The 14,613-nt window shown below is 38.2% G+C and overlaps 1 protein-coding gene across 2 annotated transcripts; it reads left to right on the forward strand.

Moving 5' to 3' along the window:
* Positions 1-8,517: 8,517 nt before the first annotated feature.
* Positions 8,518-11,751, forward strand: LOC108728783 (uncharacterized). 2 transcript variants are annotated; one of them, XM_018457540.1, is made up of 3 exons: positions 8,518-8,612; positions 9,100-9,306; positions 11,423-11,750. In XM_018457540.1, exons 2-3 carry the CDS (start codon positions 9,103-9,105, stop codon positions 11,708-11,710), a joined length of 492 nt encoding a protein of 163 aa, XP_018313042.1. In that variant the 5' UTR covers positions 8,518-8,612; positions 9,100-9,102; the 3' UTR covers positions 11,711-11,750. The 2 variants fall into 2 exon arrangements, with proteins under 2 accessions (XP_018313042.1, XP_018313043.1); XM_018457541.1 differs by having other exon boundaries at positions 8,552-8,620; positions 11,423-11,751.
* The last annotated feature ends 2,862 nt before the right edge of the window (positions 11,752-14,613 follow it).

Below are 14,613 nucleotides of genomic sequence, written 5' to 3' on the forward strand. Positions count from 1 at the left end.
GAGCATATGTCTATAGGACTTTTTTTCTTAGTTTTTTACTCCTCTACACGCTCCCGAAGTTTTGCCATTTAATTTGGAAACACCCTGTATATACTATATGTATATGTATGATACACATACATATACATATATCAAGATTTTAGGATTTTCCTTGATACTTTCAATAACATTAAAAAATTTTTGTTTTCTTGCTCTTATTTGGAAACCATTAAATATCTTTAGCGTTTTCCATTGGGAAAACTAATGCAACGCTGAGAAAACTAGTGCATACTGAGTGCAATTGAATGCAAATCGATTTATATATTTTCATTGTTAATAAATAATTTGACTCTTAACTACATATTCTTTGTTGTCACGATAACCTCATAGCCTGAAAAGAATTAAATTATTTATTAATATATCAAAAATATGTGAATCAATTTGCATTCAATTGTATCGGTGTTGCATTAGTTTTCCCGGTGGAAAATGTTATTTGAGTTTCTGTAAGTCTGTTCTTTTTAAGTGAATTTTTTGCACATATCGATCATCTTTTCTCTTTCTTACTCCAATATGAAAAGAAAAAGATAAACTACGCAAGAAGTTCAGCTTAAAAAAAAAACTTTATGTGACGTCATATATACCCCAATTTTCGTTAAATAGGATTATGAGACATTCTCTTAAATTATTGTTTCATTGATTAATTCACAATCTGACGTTCAACTTTTTCACCAACAGCGATAAATGAGGAAAAAAGTTAGATATACTTCTTCTGGCGCGTACTGACATAAAATATGACGCTATTTATCTCGTGATCGAAAAATTGACCTGAATTATAGTAATCACGCGTTATAGTAATCACCCGAATTTAACGACGGTGCACGAAGATCGATAACCAAAAGATCAAATTCATTATTTTGCTCTCGTCTCGCGCCGAGTATTCGCGCGGTAAATAGGCTGATTCCGTTCCCGCGTGTGTAAAATTACACGTAGAGAAACTTAATCGCACGATTGTTATTAAAAAAAAAAAGAAAAGAAAAAGGAAACCCTAAACTTCCGGCCTGTTTCCGTTGTAAGAATCGATACCCTCGTCATTGAGATCACTTCGGTGTTTACGTCGACGACACGCACGTCATCGTTCACAAACGCGCGGTTGTGTTGTTTCGACGCTTCAATGAATCACGAGTCAGACGGGGAGATGAAAGACAGCGACGGGGGTAGAGAGAAAAGGGAGAGAGAGAGAGAAAAGGGGAGAGCGGGGATGGTGGGTGACAGGCAAATTAGAGAAATGCGCTCCGATTTCGCATTCTTGTTCTTTTCGTCGAGATATTCTTTATTTACATTTTGCTTCACCCAGAGACTCACTCTCGGCCTAGTGCTGCGCAATACTACTCGGAAAGTCCGTCCGTGTCAAATCGGTGATACTCTTTTTGGAGACTGTACCCGCACGCTATTATCTCCTAGCGGTGTTTCAGAAGAAACATAGGCGTCGCCGCCGCCGAAGGAGTCCCGGCTTGTGTTTCAGGATACCTTTCACCTATACATCGACGATTACCTTCCATCCCTCATCCATTCGTCTCTACTCTCCTTCTTCCCCCTACTATAATACTAATGCGCCGTGCGCTACTGTTAGCAGCACGCTCGATCGCAATAAAAAAAAAAGAAACAATTAACTTGAACAAAAACACGACAGGCCTCCTTTGTATGCAACGTTCCGCGCGCTGGCTGCGTAAGCGCGAAATTAAATATTATACGTCGCGAGATATATGTACATATATACTGACACCTCTACGCTTTTACATAGTCCCTCGTCAGTCCCTTCTCACGTTCTATGGTGTAATATGATTTCAAAAAATAAAATACCAAGTGAATCTTCAACCTTCAAACGTAGCTTTTATCTAGAGAACAATCGTGTAACTTCTTCTCTAAGGGACCGTGAAAAGTAAAAATTTTTTGGTATGTACATACATAGAAATTTTCACTTTTCGCATTTTCGCTCTAGAGAAAAAGTTACACGATCGCAATTAAATTCTAGTTCGTGTAACGAATAGCTGAAACGAAAAAATAATTGAGAAAATCATTTCAATTAGTTACACTTTTTTCGTTTTAAATAATTTTTTTTCCTCAAATATAGGACACTTTTGCAAAGAAAGTTAATTCTGTTAACAGACAAAAGCAATTTCTTCGATCGATACCTTCCAATTCTGAAGGAAAGAAATATTACAATATTTTAATATCAATGGTAATTTACATTACTACGTTAAATTGATCTCTCAATAAAACGTTAAAAGTTTCTAAATTAGAACGAAAATACAAAAAATTTAAAAATATCTTTGAAGTCAGAAAAAATGATAAAATTTTGTAGAAACCAGGAGAAAGTTATGAAATTTTAACATAAAATACATTGAATCTTGATTCGAGGTATTTTAATTAAATGTGTTTCCTTCCTTTTTTATATATTGAAAAAAACCACGAAATTTGTGACATATCGATGGAATACCCACGGAGTTGTCATATCTTAAAATGGGTTGTACAGTCCGGATCGTAACGGCGGAACGTTTGCTGTGGATGCAGCACGGATTCTCCGAGAAAGAGAGAGAGAGAGAAAGAGAGAGAGAGAGAGAGAGAGAGCGCCAAGTAAATCCCGCGCAATTCCGTCGTTTGGAATTCTCTATTTCCTAGGGCGAGCCCCCGGATGGCGACGCCATTGAACGACCGGCCGGTCGGTCGGTCGGTCGGCCCGAAGCATCCCCCTCACACTCCCTATACAGAAAGGCTCTCTACCCGCCATGCCACGCTGCGGCGTGCTGCGCCGCGCCGTGCCGTGCCGTGCCGCGTTGCGGTACGGTTTGCCGTGCCATCCTCAGCCGAGTAGCGTGGCTAGTTGTTTCTTTTCTTTATTCCTTTGTCGGAAAGTCGGCGGCAAGTCTCGTTTTTAAGAGGCGGCAGAGAGAGAGAGAGAGAGTCGGGCGAACGGTGAGTAGAGGGACGCGGCAAGGGGAGGATAGAGGCAAAAGGGAAACAGCGGCGAGCCTGCGGGGGTTGCGCGGGGAGGTTCGGAGGCAGCAGGATGGTGGCTCGGTGCGGCTTGGATAGGGGCTTGAAGAGGGGCAGAGGGGAGCGCCGCGCGACGCGGCTCTTCGCCGGTAAGGGGAAATAAAACGCGCGGCTCAAAAACGCGGGTACAGACTAACCTCGAAATAACGCCGGCAGCATGCACAAACTCTCTCCTTTTCTCTCACCCTCGCCCTCGCCCTCCTCTCTTCCTCTCTCTTTCTCTCTCCGTGTTGAATTCAAGTCATCTATTAATAATAAACTATTTCCAGATGCGTCTTGTGCCACCATCAAGGAACACGCTCTCTTTCTCTCTAATTTCGCCTAAGCGCTTTGATCTCGCCAGGGATCACCTGCGCATCAGATAAAGCGCAAAGAGAAATCAAAACCGATTATAATTCGGGGACGCGTTCGATTTCATATTAGTCACATCAGTCAACGCATCTTTAATCCCTTAGCGAACAAATGTAAGTTAGTCCCGCTTGTCTCGAACGTATCGGAAATTGAACTCAATGGTATTATGTCGATTTTAATTATCTGGAAAAAGAAGAGATAGTTGAATCCTCGTGTATCCGCGACGTCAGCGTCACTAATTAAATGATAGGGGGATGAAATTTATTGTCATGCCCCGTAAAGAACGAAAACTTACAGTAACGTTACAGTAAGCTTACTACAACGTTTGCAACGTTGGAATGATCTGTGCTGTATGAGATGAATCGTAGGGTTAACAGTTATATTCTTTTAGAGTCAAGTACCCTTTTTAAAGTCATACTTTTGGTCTAATTAGTTAAAATTGTACATTTATCAAAATTATACTAATAAGAATTATCCATAAGAATTATGTTCTAGAAATTTTATTTTATTAAATATCTACATTTAACGCGCATAAAAAATTATATCTTTTACTTCCTCTGGATCGATCGTTTTAAAAAAATATTTATATGTACTCTCTTTTCTTACGATTAGCTGCGTTTAGCAAAAAAAAAGCAGCTTTGCGATTGTTGTAAGATTCTTTAATATGATTGATTTATATTTTATACATTTAGATTCAATGAGGAACTAAGAGCAAGATCAATTTAGAATTTTACAACAGTTGCAAAACTGCTTTTTCTGCTAAATGCAACCATATATTCGGGTACGGTAATCCTAGCGGATCGCAGGGTGTCATCGGTCGACCGGTCGATCGATCGACCGGCTGACTGTCGCGAGGATTCCGCGCGATCGCGTCGATTAGACGGTAACCGCGTCAAAAGGGCGAGGTAAATATTTATCGCGAGAGAGGGACGATTTGAGGAGGGGCGGGAGGAGAGGTCGCGAGATGGACGGTGGCCCCCGAGACGCGCCGGACAGGATACGGAGAAGGCTATAATACAGTTTTGCCGCGAGCGAACGCGGCGAGAGAGCGACTCGTCGGCCAACCGGCGTCGGTCGGTTTTGCTTGGACTCTCTCGGCGCGGTTTGCCGGATGATACGGCGGGAAAAAGGAAGAAAGAACGAGAGAGTAGGAGATGGAGGAGGACTACGGCGGAGAGGTTGGAGCGGAGGAACGAACGAACGAACAAACGGACGGACGAACGAACGAACGAACGAACGAACGGTGGAACCTTGGTCGTGTTACGGCGCGGGGAAAAGGAGGAAACGGCCGGTGCGTTTGATCTCAGCCGCGGGCGCCGACAAAGCGTTCGTCCACTCTCCTACAACGGCGGACCGTCCCTTGGGTGCGCGCGCGAGAATCGCATCCATGTGTTGGCCAGGAAAGAGAGGAAAGAACCGAACGACAGAGATAGATAGATAAATAGAGAGAGGGAGGTTAAACGCGAGCGAGTAAGCGAGAGCAAGAAAGACACGAAGCGGAAAGAAGAGAGAAAGAGCGAGCGGTGTGGCAAAGGACCGCGCAAAGAGCGAGAAGGATAGAAGGACTGAAGTGGTGGCTGAAGTGAAAGAGAGAGAGAGAGAAGTCGATGAAAAGGAGGAAGATCGTATCCCGGTGATGGAAAGGAGGGTTCGAGGGGGCACGAGGGATCCGTTCCACGATTCATCGTGTTGTTGCGCTCGCTCTAGCATGGCGTTCCGCCACGCCACTCCCTCGTAGCGGTGGTATCCCCCTCTCCCCCTCCCCACACACACACACACGCACGCACATGCGCACGCATACACGCGTGCGTGCACACGCGCATCATCGGGTTTGCTATTAATAAATAATGCTCTCTGTAGTCCGCATTACAACTAAGATTCCTTCCCACACCATCGTCATAGTTGTTGTCGTCGTCGTCGCGGGGATGTATTCTCGATTTCGAATACTCGACCGCTCGTGAACTCCGCGTTCTATCTCTCCTTCTGTCCCATTCTGTCCCCGACCGACACGATGGACATGCGGTCTGTCGGTCTTGTCACATCGCGGAGGGACGCATTGATGTTCACGGCCTCTTTTCCCCATGTGTTGGATCTATACGTGTGAGCGCGTTTCGTGGGATCGCCACGAAGGAGAAACGCGTCAATTATTTCGAGAAAAAGTTGCACCGGAGAAAACAGAGAGGATAAAGAGAGATGGAAAGAGAAAGAGAAAGAAACGAATTCCCTGAGATTCAGCAGTGATGACGTCTGTGACCTGACGAGAACTTCCTTCTTTTCACGATATTACTGAATCCATAATGACATGTTGATTCGCCTTTAATAGTATCAAGTAATTGCACGTTAAACGATGTAATGCCTTTTTAATGTATTTGCATATGCATTAAAATTGCATTATCGCGTCCTCTATTCTCTACCCATTTTCTCATACATATTTAATGTCGTTTGAAAAATATCGTAGAAACAGATAAATTCAAATAATAAAAACAAATGATACGTAAGAGTGTCAAAACTGACCACATATTCAATTTTTGTTAATATTAGAAGATCTATTCTTTTTAGCTGAAAATACTTCTTGCACGGTTCATCCTTTTTCTTTTTCTTTCTATATTAGATAGAAAACTTCATTGTGTCTTCTGATATTAATTTTTCTTTTAACAAATAGAAGGACTCTTTATATGAAAAATAAAAAACAATAACTAAAGGGCAAAGTAAGAGTCAATACGTTAAAAATATAGTTTGAAAATTGGTGAAAGCATAAAAAATTAAGTTAGATTCCGTCTGAATATAAATATAACGTTTAATTAAAAATAAAATAAGTATCAAATAAATAACAGAAATTCTACATTACAAGTTTCGGCTGCACGATCGAGCCCTCTTCAGATACAATTTAACATAAATTCAATATACAATAAGTTACGCAAAAAAACGCATATTAAAACTGTTCGGATGTAAAACTCTAAGCCGTTCACACGCCATTCGTTATTAATTTTTCTGATATTAACAAGCTTCAGTATTTTCGATTTTTCAAACTAGAGTGTGAAACTTATAATTGATAATAGTATCCGCTTAATTATCGCCTAGATAGAACGTCGCGTAATTATACGCATTTAATTTGCGGCGCAAAAATAATCGTATTACAAAATTCCCCGACGATCGATAACCCGACGATAGCCAAATAACGTGAAACATAAATGATAAGGGAATGCCTTTGAAGTCCCCGGTTTCCGCGCCCAATAAACCGACAAAAGCAACCGCTGCGTAATATAAATTACGGTATTCATTAGGAAGGCAATAGTTGCGCGCAGTAATAAGAGAGGCATTAAGCCCAAGAGCCCGCTGTATATATGTCTACGTATCAAAACAAAAAAGAAAAAGGAAGAAAAAAAATTAGAGAAACGTCGTCGAATTAACGCGAATGATTCAAGCGCGGCTTCCTCGAAAGTAATCGGGATCGGCGATAGAGAGCCTGCGATAGCGCGGCAAAAAGTCCAAGAGGCATATTTCTTTACGGCGACACCGAGACATCGTGGTGCTCGACCGACCACACTCCATGACGAAGAGTGTTTTCGTTCATTGAGGACCTTGTGTTCGTTTTACTTTGGCCGCGGAACACGACCGTGGTCGATTGGACCGTTGCCCGGTCGAAGAAGAAAAATAGAACGGCGAGAGAAAAAGAAGCGAACGATATTCGTGGAAGATTTTTCTAAAAGCGATCGCGATAAAAACACAGAACTCTCGGAATTATCGAGCGCTTTAATGTGAAGAGGGGGTATGTGTTCGCTGTAAAACGCGAACTGATTCATCACCTTTGGCACGTATTGATCAAAGAAATGAAATATGGATATACCGATAGAAACAAGAATCAAACAAGAATCTTTGATAATTGATATTTTTGAAATATTAAATTATTTATTTTAGAAAAATTAGACTTTATAGATATAGTTTAGATTTGTAGATAAACAATTTTAAAAGGTTGAACATTTGACTTTTGAACCGATAAAATTTGGTAAATTCAACAAAAACATAGTAATTGTATGTTTAAAATCTCTTCCATAATACGTTTAATTTTTTCTCCGTCAAAGAACGCTGTTTATATGACTTGTTACGATAATTCTAGTGGTTCCATCTGACGGTTGGAATTGTAATTCGGTATGCCGACATACAGGTTGCATGTAGGTTTGGATGTTTACGCGCAAAAAAATTTATGAAATTTTTTAATTGTGTCAATTAGAAAGAAAATATATAATAACAATTATATAAGATTACTAATTTTTAATAACGGAAATACGTTACTACTTATTTAAATGTAACGTTTACAAGTTTATATGTCTTTGCAGAAAATTCATTAAATATTATACTTAAACATATATACAAATACGACGAAATCGTATTTCTTTAACATTGACAGCGTTTTCATTAAATTCATTATGCGTTATTAACAAAGGCTTACAAGGAAACCGTCGAAATTACAGCTCCTCACCGATTTCGCTGGACTTTGGATAGATTGTAGAGCACAAAAAATATTAGATTCAATATTTCCTTGTTACATCATAAAACATTATTTTGAAATTACATAAGTTTATCTATTAAGATCCACTACTTCCATTGAATATGCAAACATTGAATACGGTGCGAAGCGAGGAAATCACTTGTTTTGTAGATCTAGAAAAAAGCGTGCCAGCCAGTGCGACATTTATTGACCTTTCATACGCTGGACGTATATACGCGATGGCGACGTACGGCGTGGCGATGAACCGTGACATAAATTATAATAATTCCGCGTCGGCCGCCGGCTCACGGCGTCCTGTAATTCGTTGCTTAATGATAGCGGCAGTCGTCGAAGCGATTCGCGTAATTTCACGATACCGGTTCGTTCAAAACTCCAAACCGGTATTACGACGACGAATTGCCTTGAGAAAGAAACAGAGAGGGAGAAGGAAGAAAAGAAGATCCTAATCGATTTTAATAGCGCGAATCGTCTTTTGCGTATTGTCCATACAAATTGTGTGTAATGCGTCATATTTGCCGACGTCATTCATGAATCAAAATCTCCGTTTCACCTACAGTTGATTGTGTCAATAGAATTCAATTGGACGCCGGATGAGCGGAGGTTGCGTGTCAATAAATCGCTATATAAGGAAACGACGGTTTATTAGCTAAGTGCAGTTTTTCCCCGTTAATGATCGTGGCTTTCTGGCTCTTCTTCAGATACTATTAGCAATATTACTGTAAGTCTGTAAGTGAAGTTGCGATCAAATCCACGGATTTAAAAGACTTTTTATCGATTAAATTGTGTAATTAAAAATATTGTATATTTTTTCTTTTTGTTCTTGATGAAAATTTAAAAACGTCTTAAAATTTATACATTTGTAAAGTTTATGTTAAAAGTGCGTAGTTTACATAATTCATAATTTATGCAAAATCTATCCGCTATTAATCTATCTGATAATATTTTTCGCAATAATAAGTCTTTTTCAATGTTTCAAGTTGCTGATTAGCAATATTATTAAATTGACTATCAATTTAATTTGTGACGTTATTATTTTAGCATCAGTTTATAATTGCATTTCAAAAGACAGTAAGCGGAACGCAATTTGTATAATTAAAAAATGTATTTATAATGTATATATATAATTATCATTAAGCATCAAGATTTAAGTTTTAATTATATTGGTCATTTCTTTACTTATTTGATTTATTTCCTTTAAACAACAGAAAATGAAGATACTATTAGCTGCAGTTGCATTGCTCGTAGCCATCGAGACTGAAGCTCATCCAGGGTGGTCAACTTATCCTGACTTCCAAGATCAAAGAGGGAACAATCCTGGTCGTGGATGGGGACCTCCACGAATTGAGCAGCAAAACAATAGATTTACTTCCGACATCGAGTGGGTATGCCAAAACCCAAAGACAAACGACATAGTATGTACTTATAAGTTATACAATAATCGCGACAATTTTGAAATCCTCAAACTTTACAAAATATTTTTGTAAAGAATCAACCTTTTATGTATCGAAAAACTTTTCGAGTAATTGTAATCATCTATATATATGTATATACCAGTAATAATTTTCTAAGATTAAAACAATTTTTTTGTATAAATTTTAGTCGTCAAAAAATTAAAGAGCGAAAAAACACAGTGTGTTATATTACAGTTATCTTGTTGAGCTGACATTTCATGTTACATGTGCATTACATGTAACATTGTGTTTACTGGGAGTCGACTATTTTTTCGCTCTTTAATTTTTTGACGACTAAAATTTATACAAAAAAAATGTTTTAATCTTAAAAAATGTAATATTGTGTTTACTGGGCTGAATTTATTCGTTTTCGTAAGTATCCGATTTGAGATGTTGATCTTCGAAATATTTTAGAGTTAAGAAGATCGAACATTGCCCTAATTTCCACCTAGGGTTTGAGTCGAATGTTACAGTCGAATTACAGGGGAATGCTCGACTGTAGTTGGTTGGTTCTTGCATTTTGACCCGGTTCGAACCCTCGGTGGAAACTAGGCTATTGTGACATAAAAATTGCAAATGCTATATAAATATTGATATATTCATAATAGAATGCAAATGTATAAATTAAAATAGATTTTATATGTAAATATATAATTCATATAAATATATAATAAATACGAGGGGGGGGGGGGGATAACGAGACTGACACTACTACAGAAGAAGTACGCATGCGCCAAACGCCAGCGACCGACAGCTGTTTAGCATGAAGCCTTCTCTTTCGAATACAGTACCTCTCGCTTCTGTAAACAAATCCGTATAGCCGTAGCTTTCGTTCGCATTAGAGTTGTTTTTTTGTTTCACCGGAAAAATGGTAAGTGTAACAATAGAGCAACGAATTGTTGTGAAATTTCATGTGAAACTTGGAAAAACCGCTACTGAAACTTATAATTTATTGAAAGAAGTGTATGGCCATGAATGTTTATCGCGTGCACGTGTTTTTGAGTGGTTTAAGCGTTTTCAAGATGGCCGAGAAGACATTGAAGATGATTCACGCCCGGGTCGCCCTTCCACGTCAAAAACGGATGACAATATCGAAACAATCGGTAATCTGGTTCGATCTGACCGTCGGTTAAGTATTCGTGCGATTGCTGAAACTGTAGGAATTGACAAAGAATGTGTACGGCAAATTTTACATAACAATTTTAACATGAAAAAAGTGTGTGCCAAAATGGTGCCTAAAATTCTCACGTTTGAACAACAAGAAGCTCGCAAAAATCTTTCTACTGACACTTTGAATGCCATTGAAAATGACCCAAACTTATTGGAAAGGATAATAACATGTGACGAATCGTGGTTTTTTACTTATGATCCCGAAACGAAGCGCCAATCCATGCACTGGAAGAGCCCAACTTCATCGAGAGCCAAAAAAGCTCGAATGAGCAAATCAAAATTCAAAGCAATGATGATTGTTTTTTTCGATATTCATGGGATTGTGTACCTTCACTGGGTTCCTGAAGGTCAAACTATTAATCAACATTACTACCTTCACGTTCTTGCTGAACTCCGTGAAAGAATAAAGAAAAAACGACCCGAATTGTGGAAAGACAAGTCATGGGTTCTCCACCAAGACAATGCGCCGGCTCATTCCACATTGTCTGTCAAGAGGTTTCTAGCCAAGTACAGCATCCCAGTATTAGACCATCCGCCTTATTCGCCGGATCTTACACCGTGCGACTTCTATCTGTTTCCTAAGGTGAAATCTGCATTAAAAGGAACAAGATTTGAGTCCATTGAAGCTGTGAAAGAGAAAGCGGCACGCGTCCTGAAGGAGCTGACAGAAGAAGACTTCCAGCATTGTTTCAAACAATGGAAGATTCGCATGGAGCGTTGTAGGGATAGAGGAGAGGTGTATATTGAAGGTGATAATAAGTAAATATGTATGAAATCAAAATAAAATGTTTTACAGAGCATCAGTCTCGTTATTTAATAGCCACACCTATATAAGTTAAAATATATTTCAATATCAAATATATTCGTTTTGTTATTTCATTATCAAATATACTTATTTGTTTTGTAGATGATTATTGCCTCCGACGACACACGACATATACCGCAACAAAATTCTAATAGGGAATCGTGGCAGTGGCATAATGTTCCACCAGGGCACCAATGGCAGCATCATCAACATGGAAATCATTGGACCAAACCAATCATTATCATTCAAGAAACTCCGAACACTGATAAAAATTATACACCACTTCCGACAACATCGGAAACTCATAACAACGTTGATGAACAAACGAATTCTCCACCTTATCATGGTGGAGAAGGTTCTATCGATATTAGACTCGGGTCAACAGAATAATCTATTTTTATACTTATTATTTAATTAAATCGACATATATATATGTACATTATGCATGCTATATACTTATATATACACACACACACACACACACACACACACACACACACACACACACACACACACACACACACACACACACACACACACACACACACAATATAATGCATATAATTAAATAGTATGATTATTTAATTTTTTATGAATTTCTTGTTTCTTGTTTATATTTAAATAATGTCATAATTATCGATTTTCTACAGAAGACACGTGTGTTATAAATTAATTTTTAATGTTAAAATAAATCAGTTGTTAAAAAAACGTTAATAAATATTAGAAAAACATAATATTAAGATTATAATTTGTTGTAATTATAGCTTATTGTAATTAAAATTATAGCTTATTGTAATTAGCCTTAACATGTGGATAAGAAAAAACATGTTTATACATATGTATACATAAAGACCCGTACTCAAAACGCGCTTTTATCGATAAAAGCGTGCTTTTATCTCTGAAATTCTATAATATGCATGACGTAAAGTATAGTATATTAGTAGTGCGCTAACATCGTTGTAAGCGCGTTCTGAATACAGGCCATATACTTTTTTTTTAATTATGTAGGTCACAGATAGTAACTTTAAGAATTTTGAATAATTATATTTAGACATCTATATTATATGTAAAGAGTATGATAATATTCCATTGTTTGCAATAAGAATTTTTCGACACGTTATTCTATGTATTATACTTTAATCTCGAAACGCAAGTGTAGTAAAGACTGCAGCATAGATTTTTTACATAACACATAATTAATTAAAAAATCAACCAATCAGAATTTTTCATTTTCTTTTTTTCCATAAAATAGAAAACTGATTGGTTAATTTTCTTATACTTTATTATGCGTTATGTAAAGATCTGTACTCCGACCTTGTGCTTAATTCAGACTGGACGCAGCAAGGGTCAAGCAGCGGAGTAGCAACCAATCAGCGAAGCGATATTTACAGTGGCGTGAAAATATCGTCTCGCTGGTTGGTTGCTGCTCCGCTGCTTGACGCTTGCTGCGTTCAGTCTAAGCATTAATCAACTACGATTGTAAATCGGGTCGGCCTGTAATCATTTATACTGTCGATAGTATGATATAAAGCCTATTCTTTTTAACTGAACTTTTACATCAATTCATCTTTCTTCCTTTTCTCTCCAGGAAAAAAGAAGAGAAAGAAAGATGAACTGGTGTAAAAGTTCAGTCAAAAAGAATAGTCTTATTGGCCAGTGCAGTGCTGGGATTTATTTGCACATTTTGGCCAATTTTGGGAGCGTTTATATTGGCCGTAACTGTATGCCGTATACCGTAATCTGTAAGAATTGACTAATTACAGTCAAGTATTCTCCTCTTATTCGACGGTAAAAAGGGAATACTCGAAGGTGATTGGTCAATTTTTACAGATTACCCCGGATAAGTGTTTTAAGCTTTAAGTCATAAGAAATTAACCAATTAATCCGGATCTATTATACAATAAGGTTTTAAGTCTTAAGCCATAAGAAATGGTCGAATCACAGTCGATTATTCTTAGTCCGGATCTACAATAGGTGTTTTAAGCCTTAAGCCGTAAGAAATTGACCAATTACAGTCGGATCTGAGAGGAATAATCGACTGTGATTCGCCCATTTCTATGGCTTTAGGCTTAAAACCCTATTATAGATCCGGGGTAACGCGTAATGCATAGGGCATAAGAGAATCGACCAATTGAAATTTTTCTTTTCCACGGAATGAGAGGAAAGGAAAGATTTTGATTAGTTGATTCGCTTATGCACTATGCGTTATGCGTTATGCAAGAGTCTGTGCTGCGTCCTTGAACTTAATGCCTGGTTTACACGCATTCTACAATAAGCCATTAGTCATAAATCAGAAGTTAGAAGTTGGAAATTGACCAATCATAGTCGTCAATTTCCAGTTTCTAACTTTTGATTTATGATTAATGGCTTATTGTAGAATGGCCATTATACTTCGGTCTTAACCCTAAAATTCAGCCAATGGAATACAGATTTTAGTTAGAATTAATTAAGACTGGCAGCTCTATTGGCTGAATATTTGACTGAAATTTTAGGATTTTAGGGTTAAGATCGAAGCACAAATTAGGCATAAGACGATCTTGAATATAAAAACTGATTATGAATACCGGCCTAAATATATAGAAGACGGCTCTTTATTTTGTTACTTTCATTGTAAGGCTCTTTAAGTACTGAGGATATCGCTCTTTTGCATAAATCCGGATTTACAATAGAGTTTTAGGGCGCGTTCACACCTTGACGGAAAAGCAGAAAGCGGAAAAGCATCAGCCAATCAGAACTCGCGCTGGTATTCGACAATTTCGGCTTTTTGTATTACTTATTACCAGCGCGAGTTGTAATTGGCCACTGCTTTTCCGTCAAGGTGTGAACGCGCCCTTAAGCTTTAAGCCGTAAAAAATGAACGAATCATAGTCAATTATTCTCCTCGAATTTGACTGTAATTGATTAATTTTTTATTCTCGGCTTAGGGCCATTGTCACCAAGCTAACTTAACTGGGCCAATTAATCCATCGGAATTGACCAATCTGTCAAGTCTTCAAATAAAATGACAAATGCGATTGGTCAATTCCGATGGACTAACTGGCCTAGTTAGATCAATTGAGCTTGGTGACAGTGGCCCTTAATGCGGGGTCTACACTAGAAGTAGTAGCGGTCGTAGGGTCTTAAGTTGTAGAAAATTGACCAATCACAGTTGATTATTCTTCTCATATTCGACTGTGATGAGTCAATTTTCTACGACTTAAGACCCTACGACTGCTACGACTTCTATTGTAGATCCCGCATAAGGTTTAAAACATCTAGGACGGAATCCATAGATGTTGCTCCAGATTCGAGAT

Source organism: Mycetomoellerius zeteki, unplaced genomic scaffold (assembly GCF_001594055.1).
Source record: "Mycetomoellerius zeteki isolate Tzet28-1 unplaced genomic scaffold, Tzet1.0 scaffold64, whole genome shotgun sequence".
Classification (NCBI taxonomy): domain Eukaryota; kingdom Metazoa; phylum Arthropoda; class Insecta; order Hymenoptera; family Formicidae; genus Mycetomoellerius; species Mycetomoellerius zeteki.

Bases quoted from the DNA above. Each gene is read 5' to 3' on its own strand.
- LOC108728783 (XM_018457540.1), top strand. From the start codon at position 9,103: ATGAAGATACTATTAGCTGCAGTTGCATTGCTCGTAGCCATCGAGACT. The intron at 9,307-11,422 runs GTATGTACTTAT...TTTGTTTTGTAG, and splicing joins ACCCAAAGACAAACGACATA to ATGATTATTGCCTCCGACGA.